Source organism: Rhinoraja longicauda, chromosome 22 (genome assembly GCF_053455715.1).
Source record: "Rhinoraja longicauda isolate Sanriku21f chromosome 22, sRhiLon1.1, whole genome shotgun sequence".
NCBI lineage: Eukaryota > Metazoa > Chordata > Chondrichthyes > Rajiformes > Arhynchobatidae > Rhinoraja > Rhinoraja longicauda.
Window position 1 is genome coordinate 30,711,955 of NC_135974.1, and position 21,590 is coordinate 30,733,544.

Sequence of the window (21,590 nt, forward strand, 5' to 3'; positions counted from 1 at the left end):
GAACTGTGGATGTTGGTTTACACCGAAGATAGACACAAAATGTTGGAGTAACTCAGCAGGACAGTCTGAAAAAGGGTCTCGACCCAAAACATCCCCCATTCCTTCTCTCCAGAGATGCTGCCTGTACCGCTGAGTTACTCCAGCATTTTGTGTTAAGAGTGAAGATAGTTGTTCATGGTTCCACATGATACTACAGCTACAAAAAGGGAATCAGGAAACAGTAAAAAAAGAGCAATAATATATACATCCTAAAAGTAAAAAATGCTATTTATTTAAAATATATATATATCTGTTCGCCAAAAGAAAATAAATGTTTGATTCTCAGGAGAAATGCATTTATATAGCACCTTCCACAACAGCAATACTTCTGAAAGCATTTTGTAAGTGGTAAGATTCAGGTTATTAACAAATTGTTAACTATAAAGAAAAACATGTCCAATCATCATTCGTGTAATGCCAAAAATCTACATTAACATAATTATCTGGACATGCATGGCTGTTTAAGTATTAATATGTAAATATGTTTTCCATCCATTGGGACTGTAGTGCTTTCTACTGCAGCCGAAAACAACTCCATGGTGGCAATCAAAAGCCAACAGTGACGCCATAATGTCTGTGGTGATTATGCTTTGATGTGCTGGATGCACTAATGGTTTAATGCACATGAGGGAATAAAAATATTGATGAGCTGCTGGGTACTGCATGATAAATAAGAGCAATGTCCTAAAGAGGCTCTGTTTCTGATGTCTGAAATACATTGTCATTTAAATCCCATGAAAATATTGCCGTTACTGGCTGAACATCATTTTCTTTCGTGTTTAGGAACAGAGCTACCATGCTCCTAGGAAAAGGACCAAAATCATGCACTTTAAGCATGGCAAATCTTTTTTTTCTGGGATCCCAAGAAACTACACAGTGGCAAAGAAACAGAAGCAAGAGGAGGCTATTTTGGCCCTTTGTTGCTACTCTGCTGCTCAATAAAATCATGACCAATTGTTCTAGTTTAGTTTAATTTAGAGATACAGCCCAGAAACAGGCCCTTCGGCCCGCCGAGTCTGCGCCGACCAGCGATCCCCATACACTAGCACTAGAGACAATTTACAATTATTATATTGTTTACAGCGTACTACGTTTACATATTCTGTATGTATGTAAGAATTTCATTGTTCTACCTGGGACTTATGACAATAAAACATTCTTGACTAAGTAGTAACTGGTAAATAGCACCAATTTAGCCTAATATCTTGGAGGAGTGTTACAGGGGTTATGGATAAAACCTTTTGCTGTCTGCCACAGCGGTCCAAGCACAGTACACACTGGGTGGCAGATCAGGGCAGCAAGAATCAGCTTGGTCATTTGGGACTGGCCTGGGTTTGGATTCCAGTAATCAGCTTGGGACCAGCCCAGGCACCAGGGAGCATTGACTCCAATTACAAGTTCAAAGGATTCTTGTAAAGAGGTGGCTGTAGATTTAAGGTGATATCGGATTTTCTATTACTGCCATCTCTGCCAGGTCTCATCCAGTGTAGGAAGGAACTGCAGATGTTGGTTTATACCAAAGATACATGCTGGACTAACTCAGCGGGACAGGCAACTTCTCTGGAGAGAAGGAATAGGTAACGTTTCAGGATGAGATCCTTCTTCAAACTGGTAAACTGGCTGAGGCTGCAAAGCACAATCATTTCAAGGGTGGATAGGGAGGAACCGTGTTCAACCTCCTAACTTAGAGCAGTGGGAAATGTTTGCCCTCTGACAATAAAATGTGAAGAATCAGCATTTTTGGGAAAATAAACTCAACTTGTACATTTTTTTGGAGTAACCTTGAACGAGATTTTAAATTTTAGTGATCAGTTTTCAAGAACAGGCACATAAGGGATCTTGTATTCTTTTTTGATAAACGAGAGGGCATCTAATCTCTTTCCATATTATGTCCATGGCTAGACACAAAGTGCTGGCGTAACTCAACGGGTCAGGCAGCATCTCTGGAGAAAATGGATAGATGAGGTTTCAGGTTTCAAGTCCTTCAGACTTTTACATTCTTCAGACTTTTACATAATGCCCATGGTTACTGGTGCTGTGGAGACTCATTCACTAAATATATTCAAGACAAAGACTGCCAAATCAAAGTAATATTTAAGGAATCAAGATAGTTGGGGTTGGTGCAGGAAAGGACCAACCCCATGATGTGCAAAAATCAGCCATGATCTTGTTGAAGATAGGCACAAAGTGCTGGAGTAACTCAGCGGGTCAGGCAGCATCTCTAGAGAAAAAGGAGGGGCGACGTTTCGGGTTGAAAACCTTCAGACCCAACCCGACCTGAAACAACACCCCTTTTTCTCCAGACTTGTCCCCTGATCCGCTGAGTAACTCCAGCACTTTGATGTGTAAACCTTAGTAATTCATAATTGAGCGTTCAGGTAGAGGTACTGTTAATCACAATTGTCGTTATTAGTGCAATAAACTAGAACTGTTATCATATTACTTCAAATAAAGTAAATCAGAACTTTCTGATTTTAACTTTAGTTACCCATTGTATGCAATTATATTCTCTTATAATACAGGCAATAAATTCTAAGTCAAGATTGTGATGGGATACCTTTCACCTGCCTGGACCATAAGTTCATATGTGATAGGAGCAGAATTAGGCCATTCGGCCCATCAAGTCTACTCCACCATTCAATCATGGCTGATCGATCTCTCCCTCCTAAGCCCATTCTCCTGCCTTCTCACCATAACCCCTGATACCAGAATGACTTAGAGACTGATCATGAAACTCGGCATAATGGCACAGTAATAGAGTTGCTGGCTTAGTGCCAGAGAACCAGGTCCGATCCTGACTGCAGGTGCTGCCTGTACAGAGTTTATATGTTCTCCCTGTGACCATGTGGGTTTTCTCTGGGTACTCCAGTTTCCTCCCACACTCCAAAGATGTGCAGGTTTGTAGGTTAATTGGGTTTGGTAAATTGTCCCTCGTGTCTAGGCTAGGGCTAGGGTACTGGGATCGTAGGCACGGACCCGGTGTGCCGAAGGGCCTGTTTCTGCGCTGTGTCTCTAAACTAAACTTTCTAAGATCGGGTAGGTGGATGAATTGATTTCACATTCACCACATTAATCATTCACTCCCTCCACTATCAATGCACAGTGGTTGCGTGATGTACCATCTACAGGTTACTATGCGACAACTCCACCCAAACTACTTAGACAGCACTTATCAAACTGAAGAGTTCTTATCAGCTAGAAGGACAGAGGCAGAGAGATCATGGTCACATCTAACCAAGTGACATTCTAACCTGACTTGGAAATAAGTCATCTTTTATTACTGATGGACCTAAACTCCGGAGTTTGCAACCTAACACCACTGTCAGAGTAAGACACAAAGTGCTGGAGTAACTCTGCAGGTCAGGCAGCATCTCTGGAGGACATGGATAGGCAACATCGACTTCAGATTGAAGAAGAGTCCAATTCTGAAACATCGCCTATCCATGTCATAGAGTCAGAACCATAGGATCATACAACGTGGAAACAGGCCCTTCAGCCCATCTACTCTCGTCCCACCTGCCTATATTTGGCCCATATCCCTCTAAACCTATCCTATCCATGTACCTATCTAAATGTTTCTTAAACATTGCGATAGTACCTACCTCCAATACTTTTTCTGGCAGTTTGTTCCATACACTCACCATCCTTTATATAAAATGTTACCCCTCAGGTTCCTATTAAGTATTTCCCACCCTCACCTTAAACCTATGTCCTATGGTTCTTGATTCATCTACTCTGGGCAAAATACAAATTGCATTTACCCAATTTATTCCTCTCATGATTTTGTACAGTTAGTCAAACAAAGGGCGGCAGGGTGACACAGCGGCAAAGTTGCTGTCTTACAGTGCCAGACACCCTGGTTCAATTCTGACTACGGGTATTGTCTGTATGGAGTTTGTACGTTCTCCATGTGACCATGTGGGTTTTCTCCGGGTGCTCCCGTTTCCTCCCACATTCCAAAGACGTACAGGATTGTAGGTTAATTGGATTGAGTAAAAATTGTAAATTGTCCCCAGTGTATGGGGTGATCGCTGGTTGGCGTGGACTCGGTGGACCGAAGGGCCTGTATCCGTGCTGTATCTCTGAAGTCTAATGTCTACATGTAACTTCAGCGTGTCATTTTACTCTCAAGCGACTGTGTTTCTGACAGTTTTGGCCAATGGTAGCAGAGTTTGTAAGCCTTCATTCAGTAAAGTTATCATTCAGTAAAGTAAAATTAACAAAATATTAATACTCAAATGCAAGGTTAGTACCTGTGTTTACTGAAATCAGTAAGGTCATTCAGTCGTTTTTTAAACTTACTCAAAATGCTGGTTTGATTTCTTTTAAAATGATCCACAGAATAATATGTGGTGCAACTGTCTCATGTTCCAGCCAAATATTGAGAACATAATCTAGGTTCTTAAGCAGGACTTGGCAATAAATTAATATCCCGATAAACATAACTCCAATGTAAACCTTTCAACATTACAGAGGGCATAAAACTTCTGCCTTATAATGTTGCCGTGAAGTTGAGTAAAAAATTGCCTTCCAAAATCCTTTTTTCCCAGTCAATCACACCTCATAATTCTATATTTTCCACATATAATAATTTTATGTGAAAAATTCGCTGTGAAATATTATGGTTAATATGCAATTTTAAAAGGTTTCAAGGAAGGCGGCGAAAACAGACGTTTCCAGGAATCTTGTGTTAACATCATTTGTTCTGGATGTTGACAATTCTGAGATGTTTCTCAAACCTATCAAAATATAATATAATGATACAGGCTCCTCCAGAAACTCACTCGTTTTTAGAGTGGTGTCAGTACCTTACTTATTACAAAAAGAAGGAAGTTATTCGGCCCATCAGATCCATGCCAGCACCCAATAGCCCGCAGTTAACAATGAACCTTTCTACATTTCCTTCTCATGGTCTGCTTTGATCTGTGTTTTCACACCTTACCTCTCCATATCTCTATGTGTTTCTCTCCCCAGAATCTCAGTCTGAGGAAGGGTCTCGGCCGGAAAGGTCACCCATTCCTTCTCTCCAGAGATGCTGCCTGTCCCGCTGAGTTACTCCAGCAATTTGTGTCTATCCATCAGCCCCATTCCTGTACCACTGTAAATTATTCTCTCTTGCATGTTCAGCAACTCCCCTTGAAACCTGAACAGAGCAATGCTGATGACATTTTCTACTTGCGTAAGATACATTGAAGTGATCTACACACTACCTGCAGTGTGGAAATCCTCACGGGAAATATATTTCCTGCAAATGTCTGAATTTAGTTAAGTTTAGAGATACAGCGTGGAAACAGGCTCTTCGGCCAACCGGGTCCGTGCAAACCAGCGATTGCATTTAACACACTAGCACTATAATGCACACTAAGGACAATTTGCAATTTTACCGAAGCCAATTAACCTGCAAACCTGCATGTCTTTGGAGCATGGGAGGAATCTGTAGCACCCGGAGAAAACCCACGCAGTCACGGGGAGAACGTACAAACTCTGTACAGATAGCACCCACAGTCAGGAATGAAACTGAGTCACTGGCGCAGTAAGGCTGCAACTCTACCATTGTGCCGTAAACATAACATAATTTATAACAGACAACATATGTAGTTATATTATAAACTTGCATAGCGGGATGCAAACAGTGTGTCTCCTAGTCAATTCTTAGTGCTCCATAATGATGTTAAGGAATGGAATGCATGAATTCCTTTGCCATAGATAATTTTATGTTGGCAGTTCCTTGTGAAAATCCTCGTTCACGAGGGATATAAGCCACTAATCAACTAGGAGATAAGGCCATGCATGATAAGCAGACTTCCTCCTCCTGCCCCTTCCACATCTGCTGCTCTTCAGGCTCCAGACATAAGTGCAAACATAATAATGCATTTGCCATGATTTCAAACGATAACAATTCTGGGCAAGACTCAAAAATTGGACAACATAGCACTCAAAAATTAGCATACACAATCCAAATTTTAGGGTGATGAACCTGTGGAATTCGTAGCCGCAAAAGGCTGTGGAGGCCAAGTCAATGGCAGAGATTGATAGATTTGTGATTACTACGGGTGTCATGGGTTATGGGGAGAAGACAGGAGATTGGGGTTGAGAGGGAAAGAATGGATCAGCAAAGATTGAATGGTGGAGTAGACTCGATGGGCCGAATGGCCTAATTCTACTCCTATAACTTGTGAACTTGTGAAGAGTGTTATGGGCGGTGGTGGCACGGGATAAAGGCTAGATGTTAATATTACGACTTACATCTCAGTGTCAGTGTCTGGTGCAGCACTATTAGAAGCTAGCTGTCCTCAGAGGGCCTGAGACCAGATGCTTCTGAGGAAGTGTGAACAGTCTGAGCAATGATGTAATTTGACGGCGCAGAAATCTCAGCGGACACTTGTGCATCTTTAACCAGGCAGCACGGAGTTAGGTTTCCATAGACGCAGAAGGACTGAGAACGGTTATCATCACCTTTCATTTTGATTTGCTTAATGTTGAAATAAGCAGCACTAGATGAACACATCTCTGGGCCATGGTGTCAATGTCAACCACTCAACACTGCGCTAATTTTTCAGTAACAGCGATTATTTATCACTGGCGTTTGAATTAATTCCTGTACTTCCCAGATTTACCACTTTTGGCAACATCCCATTTAGGTTAAAATGAAGAGTACGTTTTACATAAAATCTGCTGACTTTCAATTTGCAGAAGGAATCTCCCATACATGTGATCTTTCATCATGTAGTTTACTTTGCTACACTGGATCCTCAGCAGAGCTCAGGGAAGCCTGGACCCACTCCTCTGCTCCTGCATGCTTTCTAATAGCCAATATTAGCAATAATAATGCAGCAAAGGCAGCTGCTTAAGACCAGTGGCGCAGCAGTAGAGTTGCTGCCTTACAGCACCAGAGACCCGGGTTCGATCCTGACTACTTGTGCCGTCTGTACGGAGTTTGTATGTTCTCCCTGTGACCGCATGGGTTTTCTTCGGGTGCTACGGTTTCCTCCCACACTCCAAAGACGTGCAGGTTTGTAGGTTAATTGACTTTCGTAAATTGTCCCTCTTGTGTAGGACAGAACCAATGTACAGCGATCGCTGGTCGGTGCAGAATCCGTGGGCTGAAGAAGCTGTTTCCATGCTGTACCTCGAAACCAAACTAAACCTGGGACTCTTTCAAATGGACGCACCAATCACAGTATTGCCAGTTAAATAAAAGCAAAACTGCATGTATGGAGGACATAACATTTGTAAATTTTCCCTACATTTAGAAACATAGACATAGAAAATAGGTGCAGGAGGAGGCCATTCGGCCCTTCGGCCCTTTGAGCCAGCACCGCCATTCATTGTGATCATGGCTGATCGTTCCCAATCAATAACCTGTGCCTGTCTTCTCCCCATATCCCTTGATTCCACTAGCCCCTAGAGCTCTATCTAACTCTTTCATGGCAGTATCTCACTAAATGTGCACTTTTAATTCATAATGCAGTTCGTCCACAAGGTATTGGTTGGGACTGTGTCAACACCTAGTTCAACACAATAATTTGACATTTCTTTGCTCCATTATTTTACTGAAAACATTCATTATCGATAAGATCCCCTCTCATCCTTCTAAATTCCAGTGTATACAATAGACAGTAGACAATAGGTGCAGGAGGAGGCCATTCGGCCCTTCGAGCCAGCACCACCATTCAATGTGATCATGGCTGATCATTCTCAATCAGTACCCCGTTCCTGCCTTCTCCCCATACCCCCTGACTCCGCTATCCTTAAGAGCTCTATCTAGCTCTCTCTTGAATGCATTCAGAGAATTGGCCTCCACTGCCTTCTGAGGCAGAGAATTCCACAGATTCACAACTCTCTGACTGAAAATGTTTTCCTCATCTCAGTTCTAAATGGCCTACCCCTTATTCTTAAACTGTGGCCCCTTGTTCTGGACTCCCCCAACATTGGGAACATGTTTCCTGCCTCTAACGTGTCCAACCCCTTAATAATCTTATACGTTTCGATAAGATCTCCTCTCATCCTTCTAAATTCCAGTGTATACAAGCCTAGTCGCTCCAGTCTTTCAACATATGGCAGTCCCACCATTCCGGGAATTAACCTAGTAAGCCTACACTGCACGCCCTAAATAGCAAGATAATCCTTCCTCAAATTTGGAGACCAAAACTGCACATAGTACTCCAGGTGGGGTCTCACTAGGGCCCGTACAACTGCAGAAGGACGTCTTTGCTCCTATACTCAACTCCTCTTGTTGTGAAGGCCAACATTCCATTGGCTTTCTTCACTGCCTGCTGTACCTGCATGCTTCCTTTCAGTGACTGATGCACTAGGACACCCAGATCTCGTTGTATGTCCCCCCTTCCTAACTTGACACCATTCAGATAATAATCTGCCCTCCTATTCTTACCATCAAAGTGGATAACCTCACACTAATCCACATTAAACTGCATCTGCCATGCATCCGCCCACTCACATAACCTGTCCAAGTCACCCTGCAACCTCATAGCATCTTCCTCACAGTTCACATTACCACCCAGCTTTGTATCATCTGCAAGGATGTTGCAAGGATTCGAGGGCCTGAGTTGTAGGGAGAGTTTGAGCAGGCTAGGACTTTATTCCTTGGAGCTCAGGAGGATGAGGGGTGGTCTTAGAGAGGTGTATAAGATCATGAGAGGAATAGAAAAGGTAAATGCACAAAGTCTTTTACTCAGAGCAGGGGAATCAAGAACCAGAGGACAGGTTTAAGGTGCAGTGGGAAAGACTCAGGAACCTGAGGGGTAACTTTATTTTTACACAGATAGGGGGAGGTGTATGGAACAAGCTGCTCAACGTTGTTGAGGCAGGTATGTTTAAAAACCATTTGGACAGGTACATGAATAGGATAAGTTTTAGAGGGATATGGGCAAACACAGGCAGGTGGGACCAGTGTGGATGGGACATGTTGGTCGGCGTGGGCAAGTTAGGCCAAGTATCAGTGTTTTCAGAGCAAGTGTGGCTCTACAGTCTTTATGTCTAGTATAATAGGCAGCCAAATAATAAAGATCATGAATCAGGGCAGGAATCTTTTATTGCTCAGTCCCATACACAATATAAATGGAAAGTGGAAACAATTTCAAAACAACAGAATATGTCTGTTCAGCATATTCAGAAAAAATCTTTATCTATTTTATGGCAATTTTAAAAAATCTGAGTTATTTTCATTTGGGGAAGAGTAATAGTCTGCTCTTTATATGCTGGCTATGCCATTAACTTCACCATATATTAACAGGCAGGACATAATGAAAGCGATTTTTGTTCTCTCTGCACCATCTAATCACCATTTCCTTCTACAAGCACCCAAGCTACAATTCAATTCGGGCATGTTGGTTATATATATTGCATCATATTTCAATCATTGGAAGTGATGTTTGTTCCAACAGCAGAAGAAAGGATTGCTAATCATGTATAATAAATAAAATGGAAGGCATTAGAAACTGTAACACAGCGGCACAGTGGCACAGCGGTGGAGTTCCTGCCTTACATACCTGCCTCAACGACCTTGAGCAGCTTGTTCCATATATCATATACCACCGGGTGGCGCCGCGATGGCAGCCTCGCCTGCAGTCTGTCCTTTTCGTGCTTTGTTATTTTTGGTGAGTTTTAAAAGTCTGTGTTAATGTTCTCTGGTTTGTTTTATGTGGGTGGTGGGGGAGGGGGGAGGGGAAAACTTTATTTCAATCTCTTACCTTGCCGGAGATGCGATTGTTTTCCGGATCGTATCTCCGGTCGCTCTACGGCCCAACATCGTGGAGCTGGAGGCCTTGCCTGGGACTGACTTTGAGCCCCCACGGGGCATGGACTTACCATCTGAGCGTGCGATTCCTTGCCTGGATCGAAGCTCCAACCACAGCCTGTGGACTTTAACATCAAGGAGCTCGCAGTCTCGGGTTGAGACCGAAGTCAGGAGCTCCAAGCCACACAAAGTTCAACAAGTCCCAGCCCGGGATAGATCGCCCGGAATGGGGGAGCTGAGATCCCCCCCCCGGATGCAGGAGCTTGATCGCCCCGACGAGGAAGGCCCGCCGCCGGCTATGGGAGTCAAGATTGTCCCGTCAACGGGAGGTTAGAGGCCCCCGACCGCTGGAGGACAAAGAAGGGAGAGATTGAACTTTTTTTCGCCTTCCATCACAGTGAGGAATGCGGAGGAGTCACTGTGGTGGATGTTCATGTTAAAATGTATTTTGTGTGTCCTGTTGCTTTTTTTTATGACTGTATGGCAAATGAAATTCCTCGTATGTCACAAAACATACTTGGCTAATAAAGTATGATTGTGAATTGTGAATTACAGCACCAGAGACCTGGGTTCCATTCTGACTACGGGTGATGTCTGTAGGGAGTTTGTACGTTCTCCCTGTGACAATCTGGAGATAAGCATGAAAAACTTAATGGTGATACATTGTACCATTCACTTTATACCCTTTAAAGATTTTTTTAAATCGCAAGTACCATCAGTCACAATACTGGGGGCAAAAGGGAAATCTCATTGAAACCTGCCAGATAATGAAAGGCCTGCACAGAGTGCATGTGGAGAGGATGTTTCCAGTGGTGGGAGAGTCTAGAACCAGAGGGCACAGCCTCAAAATAAAATGCCGTACCTTTACAATGGAGATAAGGAGGAGTTTCTTTAGCCAGAGGATGAGGAATTTGTGGAATTCATTGCCACAGATGGCTGTGGAGGCCGACATTGGGTATTTTCAAAGGAGAGGTTGATAGGTTTTTGATTTGCATGGGTGTTAAAGGTTAGGGGAGAGGCAGGATTGAGATGGGAAAATAGATCATTCAGGATAGAATGGTGGAGTAGACTCGAGGGGATGAATGGCCTAATTTTGCTACTACATCTTATGATCTCAAACCAGCTGGTACTACAGTATATCGAGATATCATTGAAATTATCGTTGAATTATTTTTTATAATTTTATTAGAGTCCAATTTTAAATTGAAATACTTTTCCAACTTTTGGTGACTGCAGAAGTGCAGTCACAGTGGCGCAGCAGTAGAGTTGCTGCCTTACAGCGCCAGAGACTTGGGTTCGATCCTGACCACGGGTGATGTCTGTATGATGTTTATACGTTCACTCTGTGACCGAGTGGATTTTCTCCAGGTGCTCCGGTTTCCTCAGAACTCCAAAGACATACAGAATTATAGGTTAAGAAAATAACTGCAGATGCTGGTACAAATCGATTTATTCACAAAATGCTGGAGTAACTCAGCAGGTCAGGCAGCATCTCGGGAGAGAAGGAATGGGTGACGTTTCGGGTCGAGACCCTTCTTCAGACTGATGTCGGGGGTGGGACAAAGGAAGGATATAGGTGGAGACAGGAAGATAGAGGGAGATCTGGGAAGGAGGAGGGGAAGGGAGGGACAGAGGAGCTATCTGAAGTTGGAGAAGTCAACGTTCATACCACCGGGCCGCAAACTGCCCAGGCGAAATATGAGGTGCTGCTCCTCCAATTTCCGGCGGGCCTCACTATGGCACTGGAGGAGGCCCATGACAGAGAGGTCAGACTGGGAATGGGAGGGGGAGTTGAAGTGCTGGGCCACCGGGAGATCAGTGGCGTTAATGCGGACCGAGCGCAGGTGTTCAGCGAAGCGATCGCCGAGCCTGCGCTTGGTTTCGCCGATATAGATGAGTTGACATCTAGAGCAGCGGATGCAATAGATGAGGTTGGAGGAGGTGCAGGTGAACCTCTGTCTCACCTGGAAAGAATGTTTGGGTCCTTTGATGGAGTTGAGGGGGGAGGTAAAGGGACAGGTGTTGCATCTCGTGCGGTTGCAAGGGAAAGTGCCCGGGGTTAGGGTGGTTTGGGTAGGAAGGGACGAGTGGACCAGGGAGTTGCGGAGGGAACGGTCTCTGCGGAATGCAGAGAGGGGAGGGGATGGGAAGATATGGCCAGTGGTGGGGTCCTGTTGGGGTCCTAATTATAGGTTAATTGGCTTTGATAAAATTATAAATTGTTCCTAGTGTGTAGGATAGTGCTAGTGTACTGGGTGATCGCTGGTTGGCGCGGACTCAGTGGGCCAAAGGGCCTGTTTCCGCACTGTATCTCTAAAGTCTTAACAGCATGTATTAATGTCATGCCTAACCCCAAGTTTCCAGTGTAGCAGTTATCAAGGGAAGGGTGTAAATAATGAGTCTATTAGTTTGGATAATTTAATCCCAGGATCATCACAGAATGTTAGTTAGGCTTCCAACTCAGTCCAGTTTATTCTTTACTACACAAAAACATTTCTGATGCACCTGACATAATTTCCTAAAATGCTTTAATGTAATCAAGCAGTTAAAACCTACCTTCAATTAACACATATCTGGAATACATACTTTTTATATAACATTTCTAAAGATGGTATCTCTGTATCTCTGCAATCTGAATGAATTTCCATTGGCATGCGAGGATAATTGATCTTTTGCTTCTACATTTTTCACATTATTTATCCACTATTGTGGTGCTGTTTCGATACAAATTTACACATGAAGCAGTGGGTTTTATTTAAACCCATCATATAGCACTTTTCAATGTATAGTTATCTCATTCTCATGCAGCCATTGTTTATTGCTAGATTTATCAAAGTGGAACTGATTAATTGAGCAGAAAAAGAATGACATATCCAAAGATTAGATCATCGGAGAAAGAGATTTTAATACCATGTGCGACTCTGGTCTCAGATGAATAATGGAACCACTCATAGGTCTAATTTCACAGAGCATTTGAACATTATATACTCCCCTATAATCCCTCTCATAAAATTGTATTACATCATAAAACTTGTAATGTGTACGCAGTGACAATATTGCACTGCGACTTGGAGGACAATATGAAGGGTATAATGGCCATCACCAAATTATCAGCCATGAGTTATCACCATGGTTGTCTGTATTAGAGAAACGAAGTACACGTAGAAGTAGTTAAGAGAAGAGTAATACTGTTTTAGGATGTGGATGTCATCTGAGCTTTAAACATCATGAATTATGGCCATCTGTCCTTGGTCATGAAATGGCATTATTTGAAAATCTTTCCAGAAGTTGATACAAGTCATTATTAACACCATATGTACACGTTGGAAAAATGAGAAATTAGAATCTTTCACTCTTTAATGATGCTATCTCCTATAAACTTAACAGGTGAAGTGATCTTTTATGAGATCAACTAGATATTAAGAGAAATCAATTTGAAATGTGAATGTTTAATTTGTGTTGGATTTGAGTCACATCCCTCTATTTTCATTGTTCAAGCTCTATAGTTCACTTCCTTTATATGTTGTGCCTTAACAGTTTAACATATATCTGGTGAGTTTACATCTGCAGTAATGAAAATGGTGCAAGGAAGCAGCCAAGTTAACCATTATCCCTTCAATATGACACATTCAATGTTGAATTAGTAGTCGCTCTGGAAGTGGCTGCATCCATACTCAGTACCTATCGTTCTCTCACACCACACTCTCTCTCCATCACCTGTACCTGTCACGAGCCTGTGCACGCATAATTGACGGCCAATTTTGAATAAAGTAGGAAGGCAAACTGAATGTGCCACCGACCAGAATAATCAAATATCATATCTTTCACTTCCAATTGTAACCAATCTTTACCAAGCCGTGGAGTTGCAGAGGAATATTGTCACCATGAGATCGTTGCTCCTGCATTAAGTAATGAGACATCTGGAATATCATCTTCCCACCGATTGTAAGTAAAAGACACAAACTATTGATATGCATGCCATAGGGAAGCTTTGCCTCTATAACAGAGAATTTGTAGAATTCATTGCCACAGGCGGCTGTGGAGGGAGTTTCAAAGCGGAGATTCTTATAATCAGAGAAATAAATTGCTAGATTTAGCGGATGTCAGCTGACAATTTCCCCCATTGTTCCCAATAGCCATGCAAAGTAAAACTCCATTGTATCAACAAATAGCTTTTTACTACAGCAACAGAACATTTGCTTTGTTCACTGGGAGATAGTTTGGAAATCGTATTATGTTTCTGAAAAATCCAGCAACAACCTTAACAGCATTTTGTCGCACATTAAACAAAAATCAGATTTGGAAATGCAAAAGTGGAATAGAAATCGCTGGAAACACAAGACAAGTCCGGTAGCATTTACAGAAAGAAAGAACAAATTAGTGTTTCAGGCATGCAATTGGTTCTGCTGAAGTTACTCATCCAGTTAACTCATCCAGAATAGCGATTTCTATTCCTCTTTTGCATTTCCAAATCTGATTTTTGTTTATTGTGCAGTGATGTCCCGCAGTGAACGTTCCCTTTCTTGACCAAAATGTAACCCATTAACAGGATTTCCTTACCAAATCTAAAACAAAAACCTGACAATGGTTTAGGATTCTGATCGGAAAAATGTAGGAGGCAAAGATTGAGTGAATTGTAATAAACTAACTATTATCTGAAGACAATAATTACATTATTTTACCAAAGCAAAATATGATGGACTGTGCAAATTTGCAATAAACACACAAAATGGTGGGAAGATTCAGCAGATCAAGAAGCATTTACCTATTATTAGACTTCTTCCAGAAGATTACTTTGATTGCTCATAAGTTCATAAATTGTAAGAGCAGAATTTGGCCATTCGGCCCATCAAGTCAGAGAATTGTGAATCTGTGGAATTCTCTGCCTCTGAAGGCAGTGGAGGCCAATTCTCTGAATGCATTCAAGAAAGAGCTAGATAGAGCTCTTAAGGATAGCGGAGTCAGGGGGTATGGGGAGAAGGCAGGAACGGGGTACTGATTGAGAATGATCAGCCATGATCACATTGAATGGCGGTGCTGGCCCAAAGGGCCGAATGGCCTACTCCTGCACCTATTGTCTATTGTCTATTGCCTAAGTCTACTCCGCCATTCAATCGTGGCTGATCTATCTTTCCTTCTCAACCCCATTCTCCTGCCTTCTCCCCATAACCCTGACACCCATACTAATCAAAAACCCTATAATCCCCACCTTAAAAATATCCATTGACTTGCGGCCATGAATTCCACAGATTCACCACCCTCTCACTAAAGATTGGAGTCAATGAATGTTGAGATTATAGTATTAGGGATTATAATTCAGAAAGCCACAGAACCCTGCGTGTGTACAAAGCAAGTTAAAAGTTGGTAGAGATTTTCCACCTAAAGAAACAGAATTTCCTTACACTGTATCTACTAAAAATGTACCATAAGTTTTTACTTTATAGATCTGATATAAATACAATGCTGACATAAGTGAGGGGCACTCCCAAGAGGTTTTGGTAAATTAATGTCTATCTGAGAAATGAAAGTGAACATCAGGGCGTCACAGTGGTGCAGCGGTAGCTACTGCCTTACAGTGCCAGAGACTCAGGTTCGATCCTGACTACGGGTGCTTGTCGGTACGGAATTTGTATATTCTCCCCATGTCCTGCGTGGGTTTTCTCCGAGATATCCGGTTTCCTTCCACATTCCAAAGACGTACTGGTTTGTAGGTTAATTGGCTTGGTATAATTGCAAATTGTCCCTGGTGTGTGTAGGATGGTGCTAGTGTGCTGGGATCGCTAGTCGGCGCGGACTCTGTGGGCTGAAGGCCCTGTTTCCGCGCTGTATCGCTAAACTAAACTAAACTTGGACTTAAGCAATAAATCGAGTCAATGAAACGTTTCACATCAGGCACCATAATGCATAGAAAACCATCAAAACGAGCTAACATTGATTAATTGCTCCCAAATTTCTCATACTGTGAATATAATTTACAATCCAGTGGTGCATATTGAGCTAGATACGACATTATATTTGTATTAAGATGAATCCAAGCCCAAATTGCACTCTATTAACATACCTGTCCTTGTGTGCCGTGGTCCTTTGGGATATCAAGTATAATACACTTTAAATACATCAGGAAACAGCTGATACATCATTACCTAGCGGCAAGTAATTTATCAGTTTGTGATGAAAACTGAAACATCTGCTTAAAAGGCAATTACACTTTCCTGCACATGGAAAGATTTCATTGTGATAAGACTGCTAGCACATCAGAGAGAATAAGACTTCTAACAAATATAATGATTCCAGGTTGTCAGATGTGTAAAAAATGTTTCTCAGGGCGATTCGCTTTTCTTCTGCACTTATGTAGCACACCAATGCCTTAATTGATATACGTATATACACTTGGTAAAATAAACATGCACAAAAATGTAAATGTAAAGAAATTAAACCAAACTACCACAAAAATCTTTGTTTTATTACTTTTCGGGTAAATTATTTTAATATGGCAAATAACTAAAGTAATTGTCCAACAGCTTATTGAATACCAAATGCCCTTCTGTGCTTTCTTAATATTCAATTTTCCCCCTGTGGTTGAGTTCCTAAAAATAATATAGGCCGGTGAATAAGATGAAGAGAAAATGGAAGAAAGTAACAAAGTATTACATGCCGGAACAATAAATTCTCATGGATGTTAATATTTTCAATGAAATGAACAGGTACATGGATAGGAAAGGTTTGGAGGTATATAGTCCAACCCCAGTCAAAGGGAACTAGCTTGGATGGGGCATCTAGGTCAGCTTGGATGAGATGGGCCAAAGGGCCTGTTTCCATGCTGTACGGCTCTATGACTCTATGAAAGTTTACAAGATGTATTTACTGGATACCAATCTGCCCTATCACCTACAGTTTAATGTAATGTATGCAGGAAAGTAATGGTTTATTAGCATCAGTAATTGGACTAAAGATGTTCCAAACAGGAAAAAAGAAATGGCTGCACAGAAACGGTTTCAGAAATCTATGGAGATGATCAATTGCACAAAACAATGAGCAGTGTAAATTATAATGTTTTGTTTACAATATAAACTCATTAAGCCTAACACACAAGCTACATGTTTAACCCAGAAACCCAATCCCAATGCCACATGAGAATCTAAAAATGGCATATTTTATTGTTTTCTGGCCTTGTTACAAGCACTTTATGTTGTAACAGTAATTCTGTTTTGTCCATTGTAAATTTTGATGTTTTGTTTACAGTATAAACTCATTAAGCGACTCGGCATTTTAGTACCGGACCCCCCACTTGTTTTGCACCACAAAATTGCAGTATAGGTGATCTGGCACTCACAGTCACTGCCTCCGTTTGATGCAGGTTTTAGCTGTGACGACACGGCCTATAGATCTGGCCTTGCACTGCAGATGCTGTCACCTACGGCAGCAAACTAACTCTCTTGTTATAATAAAGCCACATCATGTTTTACTTTCTTCCAAATACCATGAAAGTTTATGGCTTGCCAACAAAGTGCGTTAACCTCAGTATAATTAATTCAAAGCAAGGAAATGCACCCCAGAATCTGCATCTGGGCCACTTATTATCTGTATGCTTTGATAATTGCAGAAAATAGAAGGTCAGGGATTTGTAGAAAAGCAATTGAATTATTGAAACAATTGGAAGTCATTTTCCATGTCTGTTTTAATTTAATAGCATGGAATCATATGATGCATGACTCATTTTAAGTATTTAACATGATAGGATTTCACTTCTTATTTTGCATCCTTTCCATCTTCACCATCACTGTTGCTTACATGTATGTCCCTCAATGCAATAAATCCCTTATAGGTACCTTATTTCTGTTAATTCTATGCACACAAGATGTAGGCCTACCAGGAAACAATAAACAATGGCATTTTAGATTCTCAAGTGGCAATGGGATTGGATATTTGGTTAAACATTTAGCTTGTGTGTTTGTCAGCTTATTACTGAATTAGTTATTGTCCTATATCTTAAGTATGTATAGGTGGTTTGGATGCTACTTTGTCATTAGGCTTGGGTTTTCTTGTCTGAGCACTTATCCTGATGTTAGAGCACAAATACTTTATGTTGTAACAGTAATTCTATTTTGTCCATAGTTTATTATCTTGTGTATATATGGAGAAAAATGATTAAAACAATCGATAGGATTCAGAATTGTTGCCTGTGTGCTTTGTGAAGCAAGCTTTAATTCACAAAGACTGGTAGCCCAGTATTGTAAATGCATTCTAAAGTATCTAGGGCATTTTTCTTGTTGCATACCTTGGGTATGCAAGCAAAGAATTTCACTGTGCCTTGTCACATGTGATAATAAAATATTCCACACCGTTCCATTGTACCTGATTTATGCCAAGGTCTTAGTAGTTTTGCAAACTGTGAATATATTATTCACCTGAGAAATTGCTTTGAAATTTTGCAGAGTCAGTACCAGCTTCTTTGCAGGGATCTCCATTCTACAAAATAATTTTCTTTACAGCTTACTGACCGTAAAACCACCGAGTGGGTACATTGCTAATCTCCACTTCATCATCCATGTTGTTGTTGTTGGTCTTGTCACACCTTACCCAGCATGCCCTTCTCCTACTCTTTAAATTTGAAGAGCCTTTCAAATAAACTCCCCTAACAAAACCTCATTTGGTGCTTCTGGGAAATCTAAGCAGTTCCTTGCTGCATTCACACTGCGCCTACCAATTATTAACCTCTGTTCATTTATATTGCATTGGGAATTGACTTCACTCGAGAAGAATTAATGCTTGCCTGACTCCCTCAGCAACATGGTAAAAGCACCATTGTTTCAGTTTTCCTCCACAAACAGCATGCTTTTTTCTCATTTATGTTTTTATTTCTATCACAAAGAACCATTCTACAATGTTTCTGCACTCAAACTAAAACATCTTTGTCCAGCAATTAACATTAACTATTAATTTTTCTCTAACATGGGTTAATAACGCAGGTTTAATTATTCTGTGATTCGGTTGCCTTCCATAGTGGTCTCAGCAAAGAAATGACAAATTATCTTTAACAGGAACTATCTTAGGACAATCAAAGTTTTCTTAATTTAATTGGAAATGTGCAGAAATCCAACGGCAAGACTGGTATAGTGGTGGATTTTAGTTCAGCTATACATTCCTGGTTGCAACTGGCCTGAAAATGTAGCATCCCTAGATTGCAGTTTTTCCTCGTTTAATCATATCACTGACCTAGTTTCAATGACATTCAACAGCCCATTTCCAATGCAAATTGCTAACTACGCAAGCTTGTGTCATCACTGTGCTTACAATCAATGTTATTCCTGATCAATTTATTTGAAAGGCAATTCACCCTCGGGGTATACAGACAAACAGACCTTTTACATTTTTCTGTCCACCCAGGAAAGAAATATGGCTGCTGGGTGGAAACTTCTGCATTAAGTCAAATTTGTCTCACACTGCTTGTGGAAGACTGAGAAAAAAAAATGCTAATCATTTCCTTTCCCATTGATTTAATAATATACCTCAGATGTATCAGCTATTCCATGTGCATCATCGTTTCACACTGCAGCGCGTACACTTCCATGAGAATAAAAATGCAGCATTTTTTAAATAATAATTTAAAGCAATCAATTGATCTAACTGCAATACATCTGTAACCTACACTGCATTCTGATCTGCCCTTGGAAAATGAAATGCTACCAGATTATTTCAACACAAAATCTGTCTCTCCAAAAAAAAATGAGATTAACATGCAAAATATATATACAAAGCAAAAATCAGTTTTTATATTTTAAAAAAATGTATATACATACCGGCCATGGTGCTAGACATGATGATGTAGGATGTGGAGAGTCAAGGAGCAGGAATGAGATGGGTTTGTGCTGCAGTGATGTGCAGGAGGATGGCTGAACAAGGCACTGCCTCAGTGTTGTGTGAATAACAGAAGGGGAAGAGCAAAAGCAACCTGTTTGAGACAGGAAATCTGAATGGTGCTGCTGGTCCTTTGATGTCACTGCTGCACTGCCTCTTTCTCCGCACAATGAATATTAAATTGCTAATAGTGCAAAGATCTCCCTGTCTTAAAACGTTTTGGAAAAATATTTACACAGGGTACTTCAAAACTCCCCCACTAATTGCACATTCCAAATGGAAGCTGCCTTATCCAGTTTGACATTGCAGATTATTATTTTACAAACCTAAATGTATTAATGTTTTATGTTTTCTGCATTTTGTAAAATAGCCTTTGGGAGATCAGAATAAACACTGTGGACCTCTGAGCTAAAGGATTCTTTTGTGTGCAGATTGAAGTACTTTCAATTGCCAAAGCAGTCTAGGATCCTGCGTTTAAAGTATTTATGACAAATATTACAATTCCATTAACCTTTACATTACTGTACACTGCATTGCCTTCCAGTGTGCTAACTCAATGTAACAGAAACATATTCTTTATCTTCAATGGTGATATTCACTTAGGCAGTGCAATGCAGCGACCCTTTTCTCTGAAATGCCCCAAGCTTTCTCCAGCTGCAAAAGGTGACATTGATTTTAAAGCTTTTAAAGTAATTCTGCTTTTCAGTGGCATTTTAAAAAATATTAAAATTTGAAGTGAATTAAAAGAATTTCACTAAAAATTCAAATAAAGTCAGTAAAATGCATAAAAACATGAAGGAAAATGATGCAACTCTCAGTGGCATTTAAAAAATGTTAAAATTTGAAGTACTTTTTAAAAATCAAGATCCATTAAAAATATAAATAAAGTCAGTAAAAATGCATAAAAACATGAAGGAAATTGAAGCAACTGTAGGCCATACAGCTCCTCATGTCTGCTCTGCAACGCAGGGTAATCAAGTTAATCCTTTTTTATGTTATGTTAAATGTTTTTGTATGCTATTTGAAAAAGCAATAAAAATAATATTTTTTAAAAAAGTTAATCCTTCAACATTAAATATACAGTAGGCCAGTACAGCACAGGAACAGGCCCTTTGGCCCACAATTTCCATGCCAAACATGATGCCAAGTAAAACTAATCTCCTCGTAAATGCTCCTATCATATCTGCCTCCACCACTATACCTGGCAAAGCGTTCTAGGCACCCAGTACCCTCTGTGTAAAATAACACTTGCCCTGCATAGAGCCTGTATTCTTTGCCCCTCTCACCTTAAAGCTATGCCCTCTAGTCTCTGACATTTCCACCCTGTGAAAAAGTTTCTAACTGTCTGCCCTATTTATGGCTCTCATAGATTTATATGCCGAGACCATAAGACACGGGAGCAGAATTAGGCTATTCGGCCCATTGAGTCCGCAATAACTGGTCTCTCCCCAGCCTCAAGATTAATTGTCTAATTAGCCCTCAGAGTAGGTTAATAGCAGAAAGAACCAACAGGGAGTTGCTGGACATGTATGAGACGGAATAAATTGCATGGCATCTCTGTGTCATTATAAAGTAAGAAGACAAGATATGGTAAGATTCGTATTAAAATCATTCCTATAATATCATTAGTGATAAGACATGGTGAACAATATTTTCAAAGGACATCTCTTTTATAAAATCAATGCTCTTGATTTTTGCCAATTATTTGATGTTGTAGGAGTGTCTTAATATCAGTTTATTATTTTTTTTATCTCAGCTGCACGGAGGCAGAGAGGAAAGCTCTTCAGCGGGTAATCCATAGAGCTCAGAAGGCTATTGGAACACAGCTACCAGCCTTGGAGGGCATCTACAACACACGATGCCTCAGAAAAGCCATCAGCTGATCTATTTTTCCCCAAAGACTCCTCGCACCCCTGCAACAGTCTGTTCAAACTTC

At 40.9% G+C, this 21,590-nt stretch overlaps 1 protein-coding gene across 1 annotated transcript in view; it reads right to left on the bottom strand.

The window, feature by feature from the left end:
- The window catches only part of LOC144604519 (stathmin-3-like), a 30,483-nt gene extending 10,448 nt beyond the window's left edge, over nt 1–20,035 (bottom strand). The window contains exon 1 of the mRNA XM_078419026.1: nt 19,597–20,035. Coding sequence (XP_078275152.1) covers nt 19,597–19,615 — 19 coding nt within the window. The 5' untranslated portion in view covers nt 19,616–20,035. The remainder of the gene's footprint in view (nt 1–19,596) is intronic.
- Nucleotides 20,036–21,590: the final 1,555 nt, after the last annotated feature.